At 43.6% G+C, this 16,833-nt stretch overlaps 1 protein-coding gene across 1 annotated transcript in view; it reads left to right on the top strand.

Moving 5' to 3' along the window:
- Positions 1-16,041, top strand: part of LOC126356111 (UV-stimulated scaffold protein A-like) — a 119,396-nt gene extending 103,355 nt beyond the window's left edge. Inside the window, exons 11-12 of the mRNA XM_050006812.1 lie at positions 15,038-15,186; positions 15,889-16,041. Coding sequence (XP_049862769.1) covers positions 15,038-15,186; positions 15,889-15,991 — 252 coding nt within the window. The 3' untranslated portion in view covers positions 15,992-16,041. The remainder of the gene's footprint in view (positions 1-15,037; positions 15,187-15,888) is intronic.
- The last annotated feature ends 792 nt before the right edge of the window (positions 16,042-16,833 follow it).

The following is a 16,833-nucleotide window of genomic DNA, read 5'->3' as shown; positions in this document are numbered from 1 at the left end:
ATCAGTCAATGATATAGTTCTTGACATCTCAGATTTTCACAATTTTTTGTATATTGATAGCAGTAGTTAACATAAAAAAATGGAAAAATGAGTGTTTTGCTCTTCCATTTTTGAGTGATCAGTTTTTAAAGTTTCTGAAACTGTGTCATTTTCAGTAATTTTTTTGAACCCTTAAAATCACAATATCAACACCACCAGTGCAACTTTCCCACTCGAGTTGTTTGCTAATTTTAATCTTAGTAATTCATCTCCACAGAAATACAATGTCAATAGAAGTGAATGTTTTTATTATTTCTTTTCATTGGTGGAAACTCAACATTTTGATTGGTGTTTGCATTACTGCTTGTGATACATGGAAATCGGCGAGTGGAAGGATTTCACTTGCAACAGAGACCGAAATGTTGGTAGTGTTACATATTGAAAATGCAGTCACAAACCCAGAAAAAATGTATTGACTAGTTTCTCTTTGTTTGGAGAAACATTTTCGCTAGAAGTTTCTTTTTCTCCTTTAAATGCTCCCCCATCCCAATGCTCACACCCCACTGGTGAGGATTTTTAGTATGTTGTTCATAATGCTCTTCATTGACTGAGCTTTCCTGCTCAGTTCCTAGGTCACTCTAACGGAACTTTCCTACCATATTTATTTCAACACGTAGTCTCTCCTCAGAAAGGGCAATCGGACTACCAAAGAAGGCTAATAAAACTGGTTACAAAGGTTATTAGAATCTTAAGAAAGTCTAGGAAACTAGAATATCAAAAGGGAGAAATTTAAAGGATGCAGGAAAATATTTTAGGAACCAGTGAGATGCACTGGACTGTTCTACACTCATCTGTAGACTGAAAGAGGAGATATTTCGAGTGAGAATAATAGGGCTATTGTAAAACAGGAGTAGGCAAATAATGAATAAGAAAATTAGTGCTAAAGTGTTACCTGCAGTAAACAAAAAGGACATTGATGGTGAAATTGATTGGATATCAAAGAGACATTGTGATCATATAAGTATACATGTGAATCACTGATGTGAATGACATTGTATTAAAGTTATGTGTCATAATGTTAATAAACATGTAAAATATGCCAAATAGCAGGAGACTGAAATGTAGTCATTGGTTGAAGGTAGGCAATAAGAGAAAATTCTGTCTTGACAAGCAAAATGAGAACAGTAAAAAGATTTATGTATTGTAGACAAGTTTGTTGTCAAAAGTTATCCCTTTGAGTTCCCCTTGTGAAGATAGTGTGCATACACAATGCTAGGGGATCAAGGAATATAACTGATTTCCTATATTTTGTTAAAACAGAGAAGGAATCGAGTCAAGAACTGCAATAATTATTCAAGAGTTGACAGATACAGTAACCGTAAACTAGTTATTATGAAATGGCAGTTAAAATTTGAGCAATTAACAATAAAGCTCCTGGTACGCTTGAGACTAGGCAGGTTCAATGAACCAAAAACTCAAGACTGCTTTGTAAAATGCAACAAAGTAAATAGTTATACTTCAAGGAATTATGTGCCATATCTCACAGAAAGCAGCACAGTTTTAGCAATTCTGTACAGTCTCCTTCCATTAACTGCTGGCAACCAACAGAATTTACTTAAACATGTAAGACAATCTGTAACATGCCAATCAGGTTCGTAACAATAGGTTAATGTATGTTACTGTTTCACTGATAACACAGTACAAATCATATTAAAATGACAAATGTCATTGTAAAAAATTGTACGTAACATCGTCACAAAAATATGTCAGCTCTACTGCATCTTTTGTCAGGCTTAGTCTGCCTCTCTAGCTGTGCAACAGCTGACACAAAATTGTGAAGTGTTTTAAGTACAATCTTTCACAATGATACTTGTCTTTTTGAGCAGTATGGATGGTGTGATTCCTGAAGTTTTCCCGGCGTACTGAGTATTCGATGAGATTTCGGGATTGCAGCCGGATCACGTTGACTTCTTGCCACGATATTTCGGCTGGCAATCGTCCAGCCATCTTCAGGTGAGTGTGCGTCACTGGAGACTGCAAGTTCCGGGAGTCAGCTTTATAGCAAAAAATTGGCGCGAAAACGCATGCGCATTGGCCACCGTCACAGGAGCGTCCTCTGTCGAAGTCCGCGCCCTCTGGAGCTACTGTTCTATCTTTGGAGCGCAGGCACATGCGTAAAGGTGAAAACTACATGTCCGCCCTCTGTCGGAATGCGCGCCCGCGTCGCTAAAAACAGACGTCAGTTGTCGCTAGACGTGTCATTTAGAATAAACCGTCTTCTCTCAGAGGAAATTAGAGAGATCACCGGGTCCCAATCCTTGTCCAGTTGAAAACCGCCGTCACGATTTATAAGATTTTGCGCTAGGCGTATCTCCACAGATTCTTTAATAACGGAATCCCAAAAAGTTTTCGCTGGGGCCAAGATTTTCGTGGCCGAAAATTCCATAGCGTGTCCTGTGGTAATACAATGCTCAGCTACGGCCGACTTACTGGGCTGCAAAAGGCGAGTGTGGCGTTCGTGTTCAACGCACCTTTCATGTACTGTGCGCGTCGTCTGACCGATGTAAGCTTTGCCACACTGGCAAGGAATTTTATAGATTCCGGCCTTCCGCAGACCCAGATCGTCCTTTACCGAACCGAGAAGGGCACTAATCTTCGCCGGTGGCCGGAAGATTACTTTTACTTGATGTTTCCTTAGGATCCTGCCTATTTTAGATGAAAGGTTGCCGGCGTATGGAAGGAACGCCCTGGACCTGAAAAGCTCCTTATCTTCTTGATGTGAGTGGTCACGTTTCTTCCTTTTTAGCGCTGCTCTAATCTGATGTGGAGAGTAACCATTACCTCTGAACACCGACTCTAAATGTTCCAGCTCCTTTGTAAGGCTGTCTCCATCAGAAACAACATGAGCCCGGTGCACCAACGTTCTAAGGACACCAGTAGTTTGTGAAGGATGATGACAACTCGACGCTTGCAGGTAGAGGTCCGTATGTGTGGGCTTACGGTAGACAGAATGCCCTAATGACCCGTCCACTCTCTTGGTAACCAAGACGTCCAAAAACGGCAAGCAACCATCCTTCTCTATTTCCATCGTGAACTGGATGTTATTGTGGATTGCATTCAGATGCTGCAAGAACCGTGACAGTTCTTCTTCACCATGGGGCCACACTACAAAAGTGTCATCTACGTACCGCCAGAATACACTCGGTTTAAGTTCTGCCGAATCTAGTGCCCTTTCCTCAAAGTCTTCCATAAAAAAGTTTGCTACCAAAGGCGAGAGAGGACTTCCCATGGCAACACCGTCAGTCTGCTCAAAATACTCGTTATTAAATAAAAAGTAGGTTGAGGAAAGGACGTGATGGAAAAGTGCTGTTATGTCGGCCGTGAACTTATTGCTGATGAGAGACAAGGAGTCCATAAGAGGAACCTTAGTGAAAAGTGAGATGACGTCGAAGCTGACTAGTAAGTCAGTTTCACTGAGCCGAAGTGACTTTAGTCTACTAATAAAGTCAGCCGAATTGCGAACATGATGCGCACACTTCCCCACAAAAGGTCTCAGTAGAGAGGCGAGATGTGTCGCCAAATCATACGTGGGGGCGTCGATATTACTGACGATCGGCCGTAAAGGAACCTCTTTCTTATGGATCTTCGGAAGACCGTATAACCTGGGTGGCACAGAACTGTGAGGTCTTAGTCTTTTCGCCACTTCTTGCGGAATAGAAGAAGAATTCAGCAGTGCTGATGTTTTCCTTTCCACTTTCGCTGTGGGGTCTTTGCCAATCTTCCGATACATTGGTTCATTCAGCAAGTTGTAAATCTTCTGATTATAGACCTCACGTGGCAAAAGCACTGTAGCGTTTCCCTTATCCGCTGGTAAGATCACTGTATGAGGATCTTCTCGTAGCTTTCGTAATGCGGCCCTTTCCATGGCAGAAATGTTGCTCTTCTGACGTGGAGCTTTCGTGAGTGCACGGCAGGTTTCACGTCTAATTTCTTCTGCAGCATCACTAGGAAGAGGTCTTACAGCTTCCTCAACAGCACTAATAAAATCAGTTAAAGGCAGGGTCCTCGGCGTAGGAGCGAAGTTCAGGCCTTTCCCAAGCACAGACAGTGTTACGTTGTCCAAAACTTTATCCGTTAAATTGACCACGGAGCGTCGTAAAGCATCTTCTTGCGGTAACGTTGCTGACAGCCGGGTGAACTTCGAAACCTGTCTTGATGTAGATTCTTTATGAACCCAGTCCGATTTAGCCCAGGTCACGCCATCGACCCATGCCCAGGAAAGTGATGGCAGGCTGGATGCAATCTCCATATGCAGATGAAACAGCTGTTTCGATATGGCGTCCAGTTCACGCCGAGTAAACCGGATCCTCTCCTTCACTAATGCCAAGCTCGCCTTTCGTGTAATGAATTTTGCAGCGGCGGTCTGGATAAAATGCCTCACTCTGGCAAACTTCGGTATAAGGCCATTGTCCCGACACTTCAGTAAAAAACACAGAGAACTTAACAGTCTCGCTCGCTTATTGCGTAGCTTGTCCAACCTCTGGATTTGTAATGCCATCGCCTCCCCGAAGAGGTATCTGATGTGATTCTTGAAGTTTTCCCGGCGTACTGAGTATTCGATGAGATTTCGGGATTGCAGCCGGATCACGTTGACTTCTTGCCACGATATTTCGGCTGGCAATCGTCCAGCCATCTTCAGGTGAGTGTGCGTCACTGGAGACTGCAAGTTCCGGGAGTCAGCTTTATAGCAAAAAATTGGCGCGAAAACGCATGCGCATTGGCCACCGTCACAGGAGCGTCCTCTGTCGAAGTCCGCGCCCTCTGGAGCTACTGTTCTATCTTTGGAGCGCAGGCACATGCGTAAAGGTGAAAACTACATGTCCGCCCTCTGTCGGAATGCGCGCCCGCGTCGCTAAAAACAGACGTCAGTTGTCGCTAGACGTGTCATTTAGAATAAACCGTCTTCTCTCAGAGGAAATTAGAGAGATCACCGGGTCCCAAGCCTTGTCCAGTTGAAAACCGCCGTCACGATTTATAAGATTTTGCGCTAGGCGTATCTCCACAGATTCTTTAATAACGGAATCCCAAAAAGTTTTCGCTGGGGCCAAGATTTTCGTGGCCGAAAATTCCATAGCGTGTCCTGTGGTAATACAATGCTCAGCTACGGCCGACTTACTGGGCTGCAAAAGGCGAGTGTGGCGTTCGTGTTCAACGCACCTTTCATGTACTGTGCGCGTCGTCTGACCGATGTAAGCTTTGCCACACTGGCAAGGAATTTTATAGATTCCGGCCTTCCGCAGACCCAGATCGTCCTTTACCGAACCGAGAAGGGCACTAATCTTCGCCGGTGGCCGGAAGATTACTTTTACTTGATGTTTCCTTAGGATCCTGCCTATTTTAGATGAAAGGTTGCCGGCGTATGGAAGGAACGCCCTGGACCTGAAAAGCTCCTTATCTTCTTGATGTGAGTGGTCACGTTTCTTCCTTTTTAGCGCTGCTCTAATCTGATGTGGAGAGTAACCATTACCTCTGAACACCGACTCTAAATGTTCCAGCTCCTTTGTAAGGCTGTCTCCATCAGAAACAACATGAGCCCGGTGCACCAACGTTCTAAGGACACCAGTAGTTTGTGAAGGATGATGACAACTCGACGCTTGCAGGTAGAGGTCCGTATGTGTGGGCTTACGGTAGACAGAATGCCCTAATGACCCGTCCACTCTCTTGGTAACCAAGACGTCCAAAAACGGCAAGCAACCATCCTTCTCTATTTCCATCGTGAACTGGATGTTATTGTGGATTGCATTCAGATGCTGCAAGAACCGTGACAGTTCTTCTTCACCATGGGGCCACACTACAAAAGTGTCATCTACGTACCGCCAGAATACACTCGGTTTAAGTTCTGCCGAATCTAGTGCCCTTTCCTCAAAGTCTTCCATAAAAAAGTTTGCTACCAAAGGCGAGAGAGGACTTCCCATGGCAACACCGTCAGTCTGCTCAAAATACTCGTTATTAAATAAAAAGTAGGTTGAGGAAAGGACGTGATGGAAAAGTGCTGTTATGTCGGCCGTGAACTTATTGCTGATGAGAGACAAGGAGTCCATAAGAGGAACCTTAGTGAAAAGTGAGATGACGTCGAAGCTGACTAGTAAGTCAGTTTCACTGAGCCGAAGTGACTTTAGTCTACTAATAAAGTCAGCCGAATTGCGAACATGATGCGCACACTTCCCCACAAAAGGTCTCAGTAGAGAGGCGAGATGTGTCGCCAAATCATACGTGGGGGCGTCGATATTACTGACGATCGGCCGTAAAGGAACCTCTTTCTTATGGATCTTCGGAAGACCGTATAACCTGGGTGGCACAGAACTGTGAGGTCTTAGTCTTTTCGCCACTTCTTGCGGAATAGAAGAAGAATTCAGCAGTGCTGATGTTTTCCTTTCCACTTTCGCTGTGGGGTCTTTGCCAATCTTCCGATACATTGGTTCATTCAGCAAGTTGTAAATCTTCTGATTATAGACCTCACGTGGCAAAAGCACTGTAGCGTTTCCCTTATCCGCTGGTAAGATCACTGTATGAGGATCTTCTCGTAGCTTTCGTAATGCGGCCCTTTCCATGGCAGAAATGTTGCTCTTCTGACGTGGAGCTTTCGTGAGTGCACGGCAGGTTTCACGTCTAATTTCTTCTGCAGCATCACTAGGAAGAGGTCTTACAGCTTCCTCAACAGCACTAATAAAATCAGTTAAAGGCAGGGTCCTCGGCGTAGGAGCGAAGTTCAGGCCTTTCCCAAGCACAGACAGTGTTACGTTGTCCAAAACTTTATCCGTTAAATTGACCACGGAGCGTCGTAAAGCATCTTCTTGCGGTAACGTTGCTGACAGCCGGGTGAACTTCGAAACCTGTCTTGATGTAGATTCTTTATGAACCCAGTCCGATTTAGCCCAGGTCACGCCATCGACCCATGCCCAGGAAAGTGATGGCAGGCTGGATGCAATCTCCATATGCAGATGAAACAGCTGTTTCGATATGGCGTCCAGTTCACGCCGAGTAAACCGGATCCTCTCCTTCACTAATGCCAAGCTCGCCTTTCGTGTAATGAATTTTGCAGCGGCGGTCTGGATAAAATGCCTCACTCTGGCAAACTTCGGTATAAGGCCATTGTCCCGACACTTCAGTAAAAAACACAGAGAACTTAACAGTCTCGCTCGCTTATTGCGTAGCTTGTCCAACCTCTGGATTTGTAATGCCATCGCCTCCCCGAAGAGGTATCTGATGTGATTCTTGAAGTTTTCCCGGCGTACTGAGTATTCGATGAGATTTCGGGATTGCAGCCGGATCACGTTGACTTCTTGCCACGATATTTCGGCTGGCAATCGTCCAGCCATCTTCAGGTGAGTGTGCGTCACTGGAGACTGCAAGTTCCGGGAGTCAGCTTTATAGCAAAAAATTGGCGCGAAAACGCATGCGCATTGGCCACCGTCACAGGAGCGTCCTCTGTCGAAGTCCGCGCCCTCTGGAGCTACTGTTCTATCTTTGGAGCGCAGGCACATGCGTAAAGGTGAAAACTACATGTCCGCCCTCTGTCGGAATGCGCGCCCGCGTCGCTAAAAACAGACGTCAGTTGTCGCTAGACGTGTCATTTAGAATAAACCGTCTTCTCTCAGAGGAAATTAGAGAGATCACCGGGTCCCAAGCCTTGTCCAGTTGAAAACCGCCGTCACGATTTATAAGATTTTGCGCTAGGCGTATCTCCACAGATTCTTTAATAACGGAATCCCAAAAAGTTTTCGCTGGGGCCAAGATTTTCGTGGCCGAAAATTCCATAGCGTGTCCTGTGGTAATACAATGCTCAGCTACGGCCGACTTACTGGGCTGCAAAAGGCGAGTGTGGCGTTCGTGTTCAACGCACCTTTCATGTACTGTGCGCGTCGTCTGACCGATGTAAGCTTTGCCACACTGGCAAGGAATTTTATAGATTCCGGCCTTCCGCAGACCCAGATCGTCCTTTACCGAACCGAGAAGGGCACTAATCTTCGCCGGTGGCCGGAAGATTACTTTTACTTGATGTTTCCTTAGGATCCTGCCTATTTTAGATGAAAGGTTGCCGGCGTATGGAAGGAACGCCCTGGACCTGAAAAGCTCCTTATCTTCTTGATGTGAGTGGTCACGTTTCTTCCTTTTTAGCGCTGCTCTAATCTGATGTGGAGAGTAACCATTACCTCTGAACACCGACTCTAAATGTTCCAGCTCCTTTGTAAGGCTGTCTCCATCAGAAACAACATGAGCCCGGTGCACCAACGTTCTAAGGACACCAGTAGTTTGTGAAGGATGATGACAACTCGACGCTTGCAGGTAGAGGTCCGTATGTGTGGGCTTACGGTAGACAGAATGCCCTAATGACCCGTCCACTCTCTTGGTAACCAAGACGTCCAAAAACGGCAAGCAACCATCCTTCTCTATTTCCATCGTGAACTGGATGTTATTGTGGATTGCATTCAGATGCTGCAAGAACCGTGACAGTTCTTCTTCACCATGGGGCCACACTACAAAAGTGTCATCTACGTACCGCCAGAATACACTCGGTTTAAGTTCTGCCGAATCTAGTGCCCTTTCCTCAAAGTCTTCCATAAAAAAGTTTGCTACCAAAGGCGAGAGAGGACTTCCCATGGCAACACCGTCAGTCTGCTCAAAATACTCGTTATTAAATAAAAAGTAGGTTGAGGAAAGGACGTGATGGAAAAGTGCTGTTATGTCGGCCGTGAACTTATTGCTGATGAGAGACAAGGAGTCCATAAGAGGAACCTTAGTGAAAAGTGAGATGACGTCGAAGCTGACTAGTAAGTCAGTTTCACTGAGCCGAAGTGACTTTAGTCTACTAATAAAGTCAGCCGAATTGCGAACATGATGCGCACACTTCCCCACAAAAGGTCTCAGTAGAGAGGCGAGATGTGTCGCCAAATCATACGTGGGGGCGTCGATATTACTGACGATCGGCCGTAAAGGAACCTCTTTCTTATGGATCTTCGGAAGACCGTATAACCTGGGTGGCACAGAACTGTGAGGTCTTAGTCTTTTCGCCACTTCTTGCGGAATAGAAGAAGAATTCAGCAGTGCTGATGTTTTCCTTTCCACTTTCGCTGTGGGGTCTTTGCCAATCTTCCGATACATTGGTTCATTCAGCAAGTTGTAAATCTTCTGATTATAGACCTCACGTGGCAAAAGCACTGTAGCGTTTCCCTTATCCGCTGGTAAGATCACTGTATGAGGATCTTCTCGTAGCTTTCGTAATGCGGCCCTTTCCATGGCAGAAATGTTGCTCTTCTGACGTGGAGCTTTCGTGAGTGCACGGCAGGTTTCACGTCTAATTTCTTCTGCAGCATCACTAGGAAGAGGTCTTACAGCTTCCTCAACAGCACTAATAAAATCAGTTAAAGGCAGGGTCCTCGGCGTAGGAGCGAAGTTCAGGCCTTTCCCAAGCACAGACAGTTGCTATAAAGCTGACTCCCGGAACTTGCAGTCTCCAGTGACGCACACTCACCTGAAGATGGCTGGACGATTGCCAGCCGAAATATCGTGGCAAGAAGTCAACGTGATCCGGCTGCAATCCCGAAATCTCATCGAATACTCAGTACGCCGGGAAAACTTCAAGAATCACATCAGATACCTCTTCGGGGAGGCGATGGCATTACAAATCCAGAGGTTGGACAAGCTACGCAATAAGCGAGCGAGACTGTTAAGTTCTCTGTGTTTTTTACTGAAGTGTCGGGACAATGGCCTTATACCGAAGTTTGCCAGAGTGAGGCATTTTATCCAGACCGCCGCTGCAAAATTCATTACACGAAAGGCGAGCTTGGCATTAGTGAAGGAGAGGATCCGGTTTACTCGGCGTGAACTGGACGCCATATCGAAACAGCTGTTTCATCTGCATATGGAGATTGCATCCAGCCTGCCATCACTTTCCTGGGCATGGGTCGATGGCGTGACCTGGGCTAAATCGGACTGGGTTCATAAAGAATCTACATCAAGACAGGTTTCGAAGTTCACCCGGCTGTCAGCAACGTTACCGCAAGAAGATGCTTTACGACGCTCCGTGGTCAATTTAACGGATAAAGTTTTGGACAACGTAACACTGTCTGTGCTTGGGAAAGGCCTGAACTTCGCTCCTACGCCGAGGACCCTTCCTTTAACTGATTTTATTAGTGCTGTTGAGGAAGCTGTAAGACCTCTTCCTAGTGATGCTGCAGAAGAAATTAGACGTGAAACCTGCCGTGCACTCACGAAAGCTCCACGTCAGAAGAGCAACATTTCTGCCATGGAAAGGGCCGCATTACGAAAGCTACGAGAAGATCCTCATACAGTGATCTTACCAGCGGATAAGGGAAACGCTACAGTGCTTTTGCCACGTGAGGTCTATAATCAGAAGATTTACAACTTGCTGAATGAACCAATGTATCGGAAGATTGGCAAAGACCCCACAGCGAAAGTGGAAAGGAAAACATCAGCACTGCTGAATTCTTCTTCTATTCCGCAAGAAGTGGCGAAAAGACTAAGACCTCACAGTTCTGTGCCACCCAGGTTATACGGTCTTCCGAAGATCCATAAGAAAGAGGTTCCTTTACGGCCGATCGTCAGTAATATCGACGCCCCCACGTATGATTTGGCGACACATCTCGCCTCTCTACTGAGACCTTTTGTGGGGAAGTGTGCGCATCATGTTCGCAATTCGGCTGACTTTATTAGTAGACTAAAGTCACTTCGGCTCAGTGAAACTGACTTACTAGTCAGCTTCGACGTCATCTCACTTTTCACTAAGGTTCCTCTTATGGACTCCTTGTCTCTCATCAGCAATAAGTTCACGGCCGACATAACAGCACTTTTCCATCACGTCCTTTCCTCAACCTACTTTTTATTTAATAACGAGTATTTTGAGCAGACTGACGGTGTTGCCATGGGAAGTCCTCTCTCGCCTTTGGTAGCAAACTTTTTTATGGAAGACTTTGAGGAAAGGGCACTAGATTCGGCAGAACTTAAACCGAGTGTATTCTGGCGGTACGTAGATGACACTTTTGTAGTGTGGCCCCATGGTGAAGAAGAACTGTCACGGTTCTTGCAGCATCTGAATGCAATCCACAATAACATCCAGTTCACGATGGAAATAGAGAAGGATGGTTGCTTGCCGTTTTTGGACGTCTTGGTTACCAAGAGAGTGGACGGGTCATTAGGGCATTCTGTCTACCGTAAGCCCACACATACGGACCTCTACCTGCAAGCGTCGAGTTGTCATCATCCTTCACAAACTACTGGTGTCCTTAGAACGTTGGTGCACCGGGCTCATGTTGTTTCTGATGGAGACAGCCTTACAAAGGAGCTGGAACATTTAGAGTCGGTGTTCAGAGGTAATGGTTACTCTCCACATCAGATTAGAGCAGCGCTAAAAAGGAAGAAACGTGACCACTCACATCAAGAAGATAAGGAGCTTTTCAGGTCCAGGGCGTTCCTTCCATACGCCGGCAACCTTTCATCTAAAATAGGCAGGATCCTAAGGAAACATCAAGTAAAAGTAATCTTCCGGCCACCGGCGAAGATTAGTGCCCTTCTCGGTTCGGTAAAGGACGATCTGGGTCTGCGGAAGGCCGGAATCTATAAAATTCCTTGCCAGTGTGGCAAAGCTTACATCGGTCAGACGACGCGCACAGTACATGAAAGGTGCGTTGAACACGAACGCCACACTCGCCTTTTGCAGCCCAGTAAGTCGGCCGTAGCTGAGCATTGTATTACCACAGGACACGCTATGGAATTTTCGGCCACGAAAATCTTGGCCCCAGCGAAAACTTTTTGGGATTCCGTTATTAAAGAATCTGTGGAGATACGCCTAGCGCAAAATCTTATAAATCGTGACGGCGGTTTTCAACTGGACAAGGCTTGGGACCCGGTGATCTCTCTAATTTCCTCTGAGAGAAGACGGTTTATTCTAAATGACACGTCTAGCGACAACTGACGTCTGTTTTTAGCGACGCGGGCGCGCATTCCGACAGAGGGCGGACATGTAGTTTTCACCTTTACGCATGTGCCTGCGCTCCAAAGATAGAACAGTAGCTCCAGAGGGCGCGGACTTCGACAGAGGACGCTCCTGTGACGGTGGCCAATGCGCATGCGTTTTCGCGCCAATTTTTTGCTATAAAGCTGACTCCCGGAACTTGCAGTCTCCAGTGACGCACACTCACCTGAAGATGGCTGGACGATTGCCAGCCGAAATATCGTGGCAAGAAGTCAACGTGATCCGGCTGCAATCCCGAAATCTCATCGAATAGAAGTATGGATGGTATTGTAAGTATTTTCTCTGGGATATGATTGTCTTATTATAGCTTGATAAAAATCAAATGAAACATTTGTTACATTTTTTGTATATATATGATTGTACCATAGCCATATGAGCATGACTGCTGATCACAGCCACATGGTTTGGTAATGTGGTTGGCATCTTCCCCATTTCTGCTACCATACATTAAGCAAACCTCATCCTCTCCACACTTCCTTATTGCTCTTTGTCTGCACAGAGCTACCTCTTGTGTGATGCACACTACAATAGTGTGGAAAACTGATGTAAAGACCATAAAATTGTTATAATAAATGCAACAAAAAAGTTAGTACTTTTTAAAAAGCAAAGAAGAGACAGCATTTGATACTCGCGAGATACTGGAACTGATAAAGAAATTAAAAAGTAAAAATGATTAAAGTAAACAAGCACAATACAGGTTACTCATTTATGAAATAAATTTGAAATGTAAAATAGATAAAAAGAATGGATAGAAAATAGATGTCACAATATAAATATAAAATTGAACCAGGGTAATGGAGATGCTGCACATATACTGAAAGCAGTCACCAGATGGAGCACAGTGCTTAGAAATGAAAAAGGTATTTAGGTCATGGGAGCAGAAAGTAAGGCAAGAAGATAAATGCAGTACTTGGAGAATCTTTATAACTGACCAGGAGAAATTAGGCCAATTGAAAATGAGAACACAGTTCAGAACGATGTCTGGGGAGATTCAATTGATATCTATGAATTAAGAAAGCTTTGCATTAATGCAGAAGGAACAAATGTCTAGGTAGTGATGCACTACTAGGAGAACTCTTTGGCATCAGGCCAAAGAGTTTATTGGGAACTAAAGACACTGGGAAATTTCACAGGGTAAGCTCTATAATATTATGACAAGCATGCAAGTATTATACTTCTGAAGAATGAAATTAATTACAGCTATAAAAGAGTGACCCTTTTTTGTACAAAGCAGACTGTAGTAGTCAACACTGTCAGAACGGTATGAATTGTCAAAACCAGGATGTTGATTGCTAACACTGATATTTCATTTGCACACTGAAATGGCTGTGAAGGAAGAACTGACTCGATGTGGAAGTTGTTAATCGTAGACAGAAAATCTGCATGATATGAAAACTTAGCAGTGATCACCAAAGTCACCAGGAATTGAGTTAGATACTTCAAGAAATATGCTGAAGAGCCAAAGAAACGTACACATGCCTAATATCGTGTAGGACCCCCGCGAGCTCTCAGAAGTGCCGTAACACAATGTAGCATGGACTCGACTAATGTCTGTAGTAGTACTGGGGGAAATTGACACAATGAATCCTGCAGGGCTGTCTATAAACCTGTAAGAGTATAAGGGGGTGGAGATGTGTTCTGAACAGCATGTTGCAAGGCATCCCAGATATGCTCAATAATGTTCATGTCTGGGGAGTTTGGTGGCCAGCGGAATTGTTTAAACTCAGGAGAGTGTTCCTGGAGCCACTCTGTAGCAATCCTGGACATGGTGAGGTGTCGCTTTCGAATGCACAATGGACATCAATGGGTGCAGGTGATCAAACAGGATGCTTAGGTACATGTCACCTTTCAGTGTAGTGTCTAGATGTATCGGGGGTCCCACATCACTCCAACTGCAAACACCTCACACCATTACAGAGCCTCCACAAGCTTTAACAGTCCCCTGCTGACATGCAGCCGCCATGGATTCATAAGGTTGTCTTTATACCCATACACATCCATCCGCTTGATAACATTTGAAACAAGACTCGTCCAACCAGCAACATGTTTCCAGTTATCAACAGTCCAATGTTGATGTTGATGTGCCCTGGCAAAGCATAAAGCTTTGTGCCCACTTCACCATCATGAACGATTCTCTTCAGTCACCCTTGGCCCTATTCTTGCAGGATCTTCTCCTGGCCGCAGTGATGTTGAAGATTTCACATTTCACCAGATTCCTGATATTCACAGTACACTCGTAAAATGTTTGTATGGGAAAATCTCCACTTCACCACTACCTTGGATATGCTGTGTCCCATCACTCATGCGCCGACTATAACACCATGTTCAAGCTCACCTAAATTTCGATAAATTGCCAACTGTGCCAGACACTTGTCGTCTTATATAGGCATTGCCACTTGCAGTGCCATATTCTGCCTGTTTACATATTTCTGTATTTGAATACGCATGCCTATACCAGTTTCTTTGGCACTTCAGTATTGGCTAATGGCTATGGCGTCCACATAAACAAAAATTAGATAATGGCATGTGAAGCAAATGGACATGGTATACGGCTAAATTTTAATCATTTATAAAAGACTCTTAAATTGGTAGGTGATATTTGCTGTATTTAACTGGAATAGATAAAAGACAATGCAGCAAGAATTGCACAAGACAATTGGTCTTTCTATAAAAGCAGCTTCTAAAATCAACACCTGCAGCAAGGAACTAAGTCATGCATTGTTTGTTATTTACAGAAATGATTGTTGTACTAGTTATTGATTATTGTATTGTTGTTGGCTTCAGCTGCCAGAGACTGTGGTCATGTGTGTGTGGGTTTTAGCATGTGTGTGGTGTCTATTTTCGACAAAGAACTTATTGGCCAAAACTTTATTGTGTGACATTCTTTTCGTTGTGCCTATCTGCAACTCAGCATTTCCACTATATGGTGAGTAGCAACTATCCTTTTCGTAATATTGTTGAGTATTGTATTATCTACACCAAATGTTCTTCTTTCAAATTTTTAAGGAAGCAACAGGGATTGATCTTAAAATGCCAGAGAAGCGAAAAAAACAGAGCACTAAAAAAGAAAGGAAAAAGAAATTTCCTGGCCTAACTGATATAAGTGAAAAACGCAAGTCTTCATATGAGCGCCTTTCAAGGAAGATTTTTAAGAAGTAAGTATATTTAGATGAACTTTTAAAATTACACTCTTGGAAATGTTTACAGTGGTTTTATTGTGACAATTCCAAATAAGAGCTTGCCTTAAGTATATTTTTTGCTGGAAGAAACATAAAAGTAAATGTGTTTAAAAACTGTGCTTCCCACTTAGTTGTAAAAGTATTAGAGAAAACATTGAGGAAGTCCTTGTAAGACATTTGCTCTCTAATATCCCCCATAGAACTTACCATATATTTCAGTGAACTTTATGTATACAGGTAATAATGAAAATGAATTAAAAGTGACACTAAAGGCCACATATATCTGCATTCTGTGCGCAAATGTAGCAACACATCCTTTTGTCAGTGACTACCCCAGACATTTAATGCAGGAAAATACACAAGGCATACAGGTTGATATTAATTGTAGGAAGGCCTTTAATGAATCATGCAGTTACCAGATCCCTCTTTTTACATTAACAAATTAAGCTTACACTACAATTCTTGCTTCTTTCCATTGAAGAAGAAGAAAGATGAGCATGTCATTATGCATGCAAAAGAAAATCATTAACCAAAGGTTACTTTCAAGATTATGAAGTGTAAAACGTACCTTATTATATATTTTCATCCAAACTCAAACATTTGTAATGATCAAACGTTATGCATGAAAGTAAAATTGGTCACAAAATTATTGAAAGTAATATTATGTTTATGTTGCAGGTCTTCAATGAAGAAAGTCGCGAAGGCCTTGGATCAGCTGGATCATAAACGTTTTCGTGACAAATATGGTGATCAGTTTCATTACATGTATGGCACTGCCTGAAAAAAAGATGGCATATTATTGAAGAAAATAAATAGTTTTAGAACTTCAAATTGTATTAATTTTATTATTTGTATTTTTGTATGTTTAAAGCACAGCTTGGATGTACCACTATCTATATATTGATACATTTTACTCTAAGCTATCCCTGATATTTTACGTGTTCCGTAAATCACTTTCTTGATAAACTTTAAGATATAAAATACACCAATTAAACAAAATTTGAGCCTTCTTGATAGATGTAAACATATTTATGTCATTACTTTTTGGCTGTTCACTAGTCCACTACTGCTGTTCACATCAAAAGTTACCACAACAAACTACACATACATATACAGGGTGATTCAAAAAGGAAGACCAGATTTCAATTGTTTAATCCAGACAAACCATGAAAGGTGGAAACATGTTGCTGGATGGAGGAAGTTTTATGTTAGCACAGACACTTTGCCATGCACACACCAGAGCACCATGTGTTGCTTGAGAAACATCAAAACGATAGTCCATTTCATTCCACACACAAATCAACCTTTCCCTGTTTATTGAATTGACAGCTTCAACATTTCTGTTTCTCGACTCTTGGGACAAAGACGGTCTTTTATGTTCCCACAGAACAAACTCACAAGGTGTGAGATCTGGTGACACGCTAGGCCAAAAGCGATGGACAAGATCTTAAGACTTTTATCCATTGTGGATGTGGAACACTGCGACTGTGGTGTGAAAAGGTTTTCAGAAATTACTGCAACCAGTCGCCTTTTATGTAGATGTATTTTATTTAACCATGACCGGTTTCGAGCTGCCTAGCAACTCATCATCAGATGGTATATACATTTAGTGCTTTTTTGTAT

Source organism: Schistocerca gregaria, chromosome 3, assembly GCF_023897955.1.
Source record: "Schistocerca gregaria isolate iqSchGreg1 chromosome 3, iqSchGreg1.2, whole genome shotgun sequence".
NCBI lineage: Eukaryota > Metazoa > Arthropoda > Insecta > Orthoptera > Acrididae > Schistocerca > Schistocerca gregaria.
The sequence above is the reverse complement of the archived record's forward strand: the minus strand, read 5'-3'. Positions and strand labels throughout refer to the sequence as shown.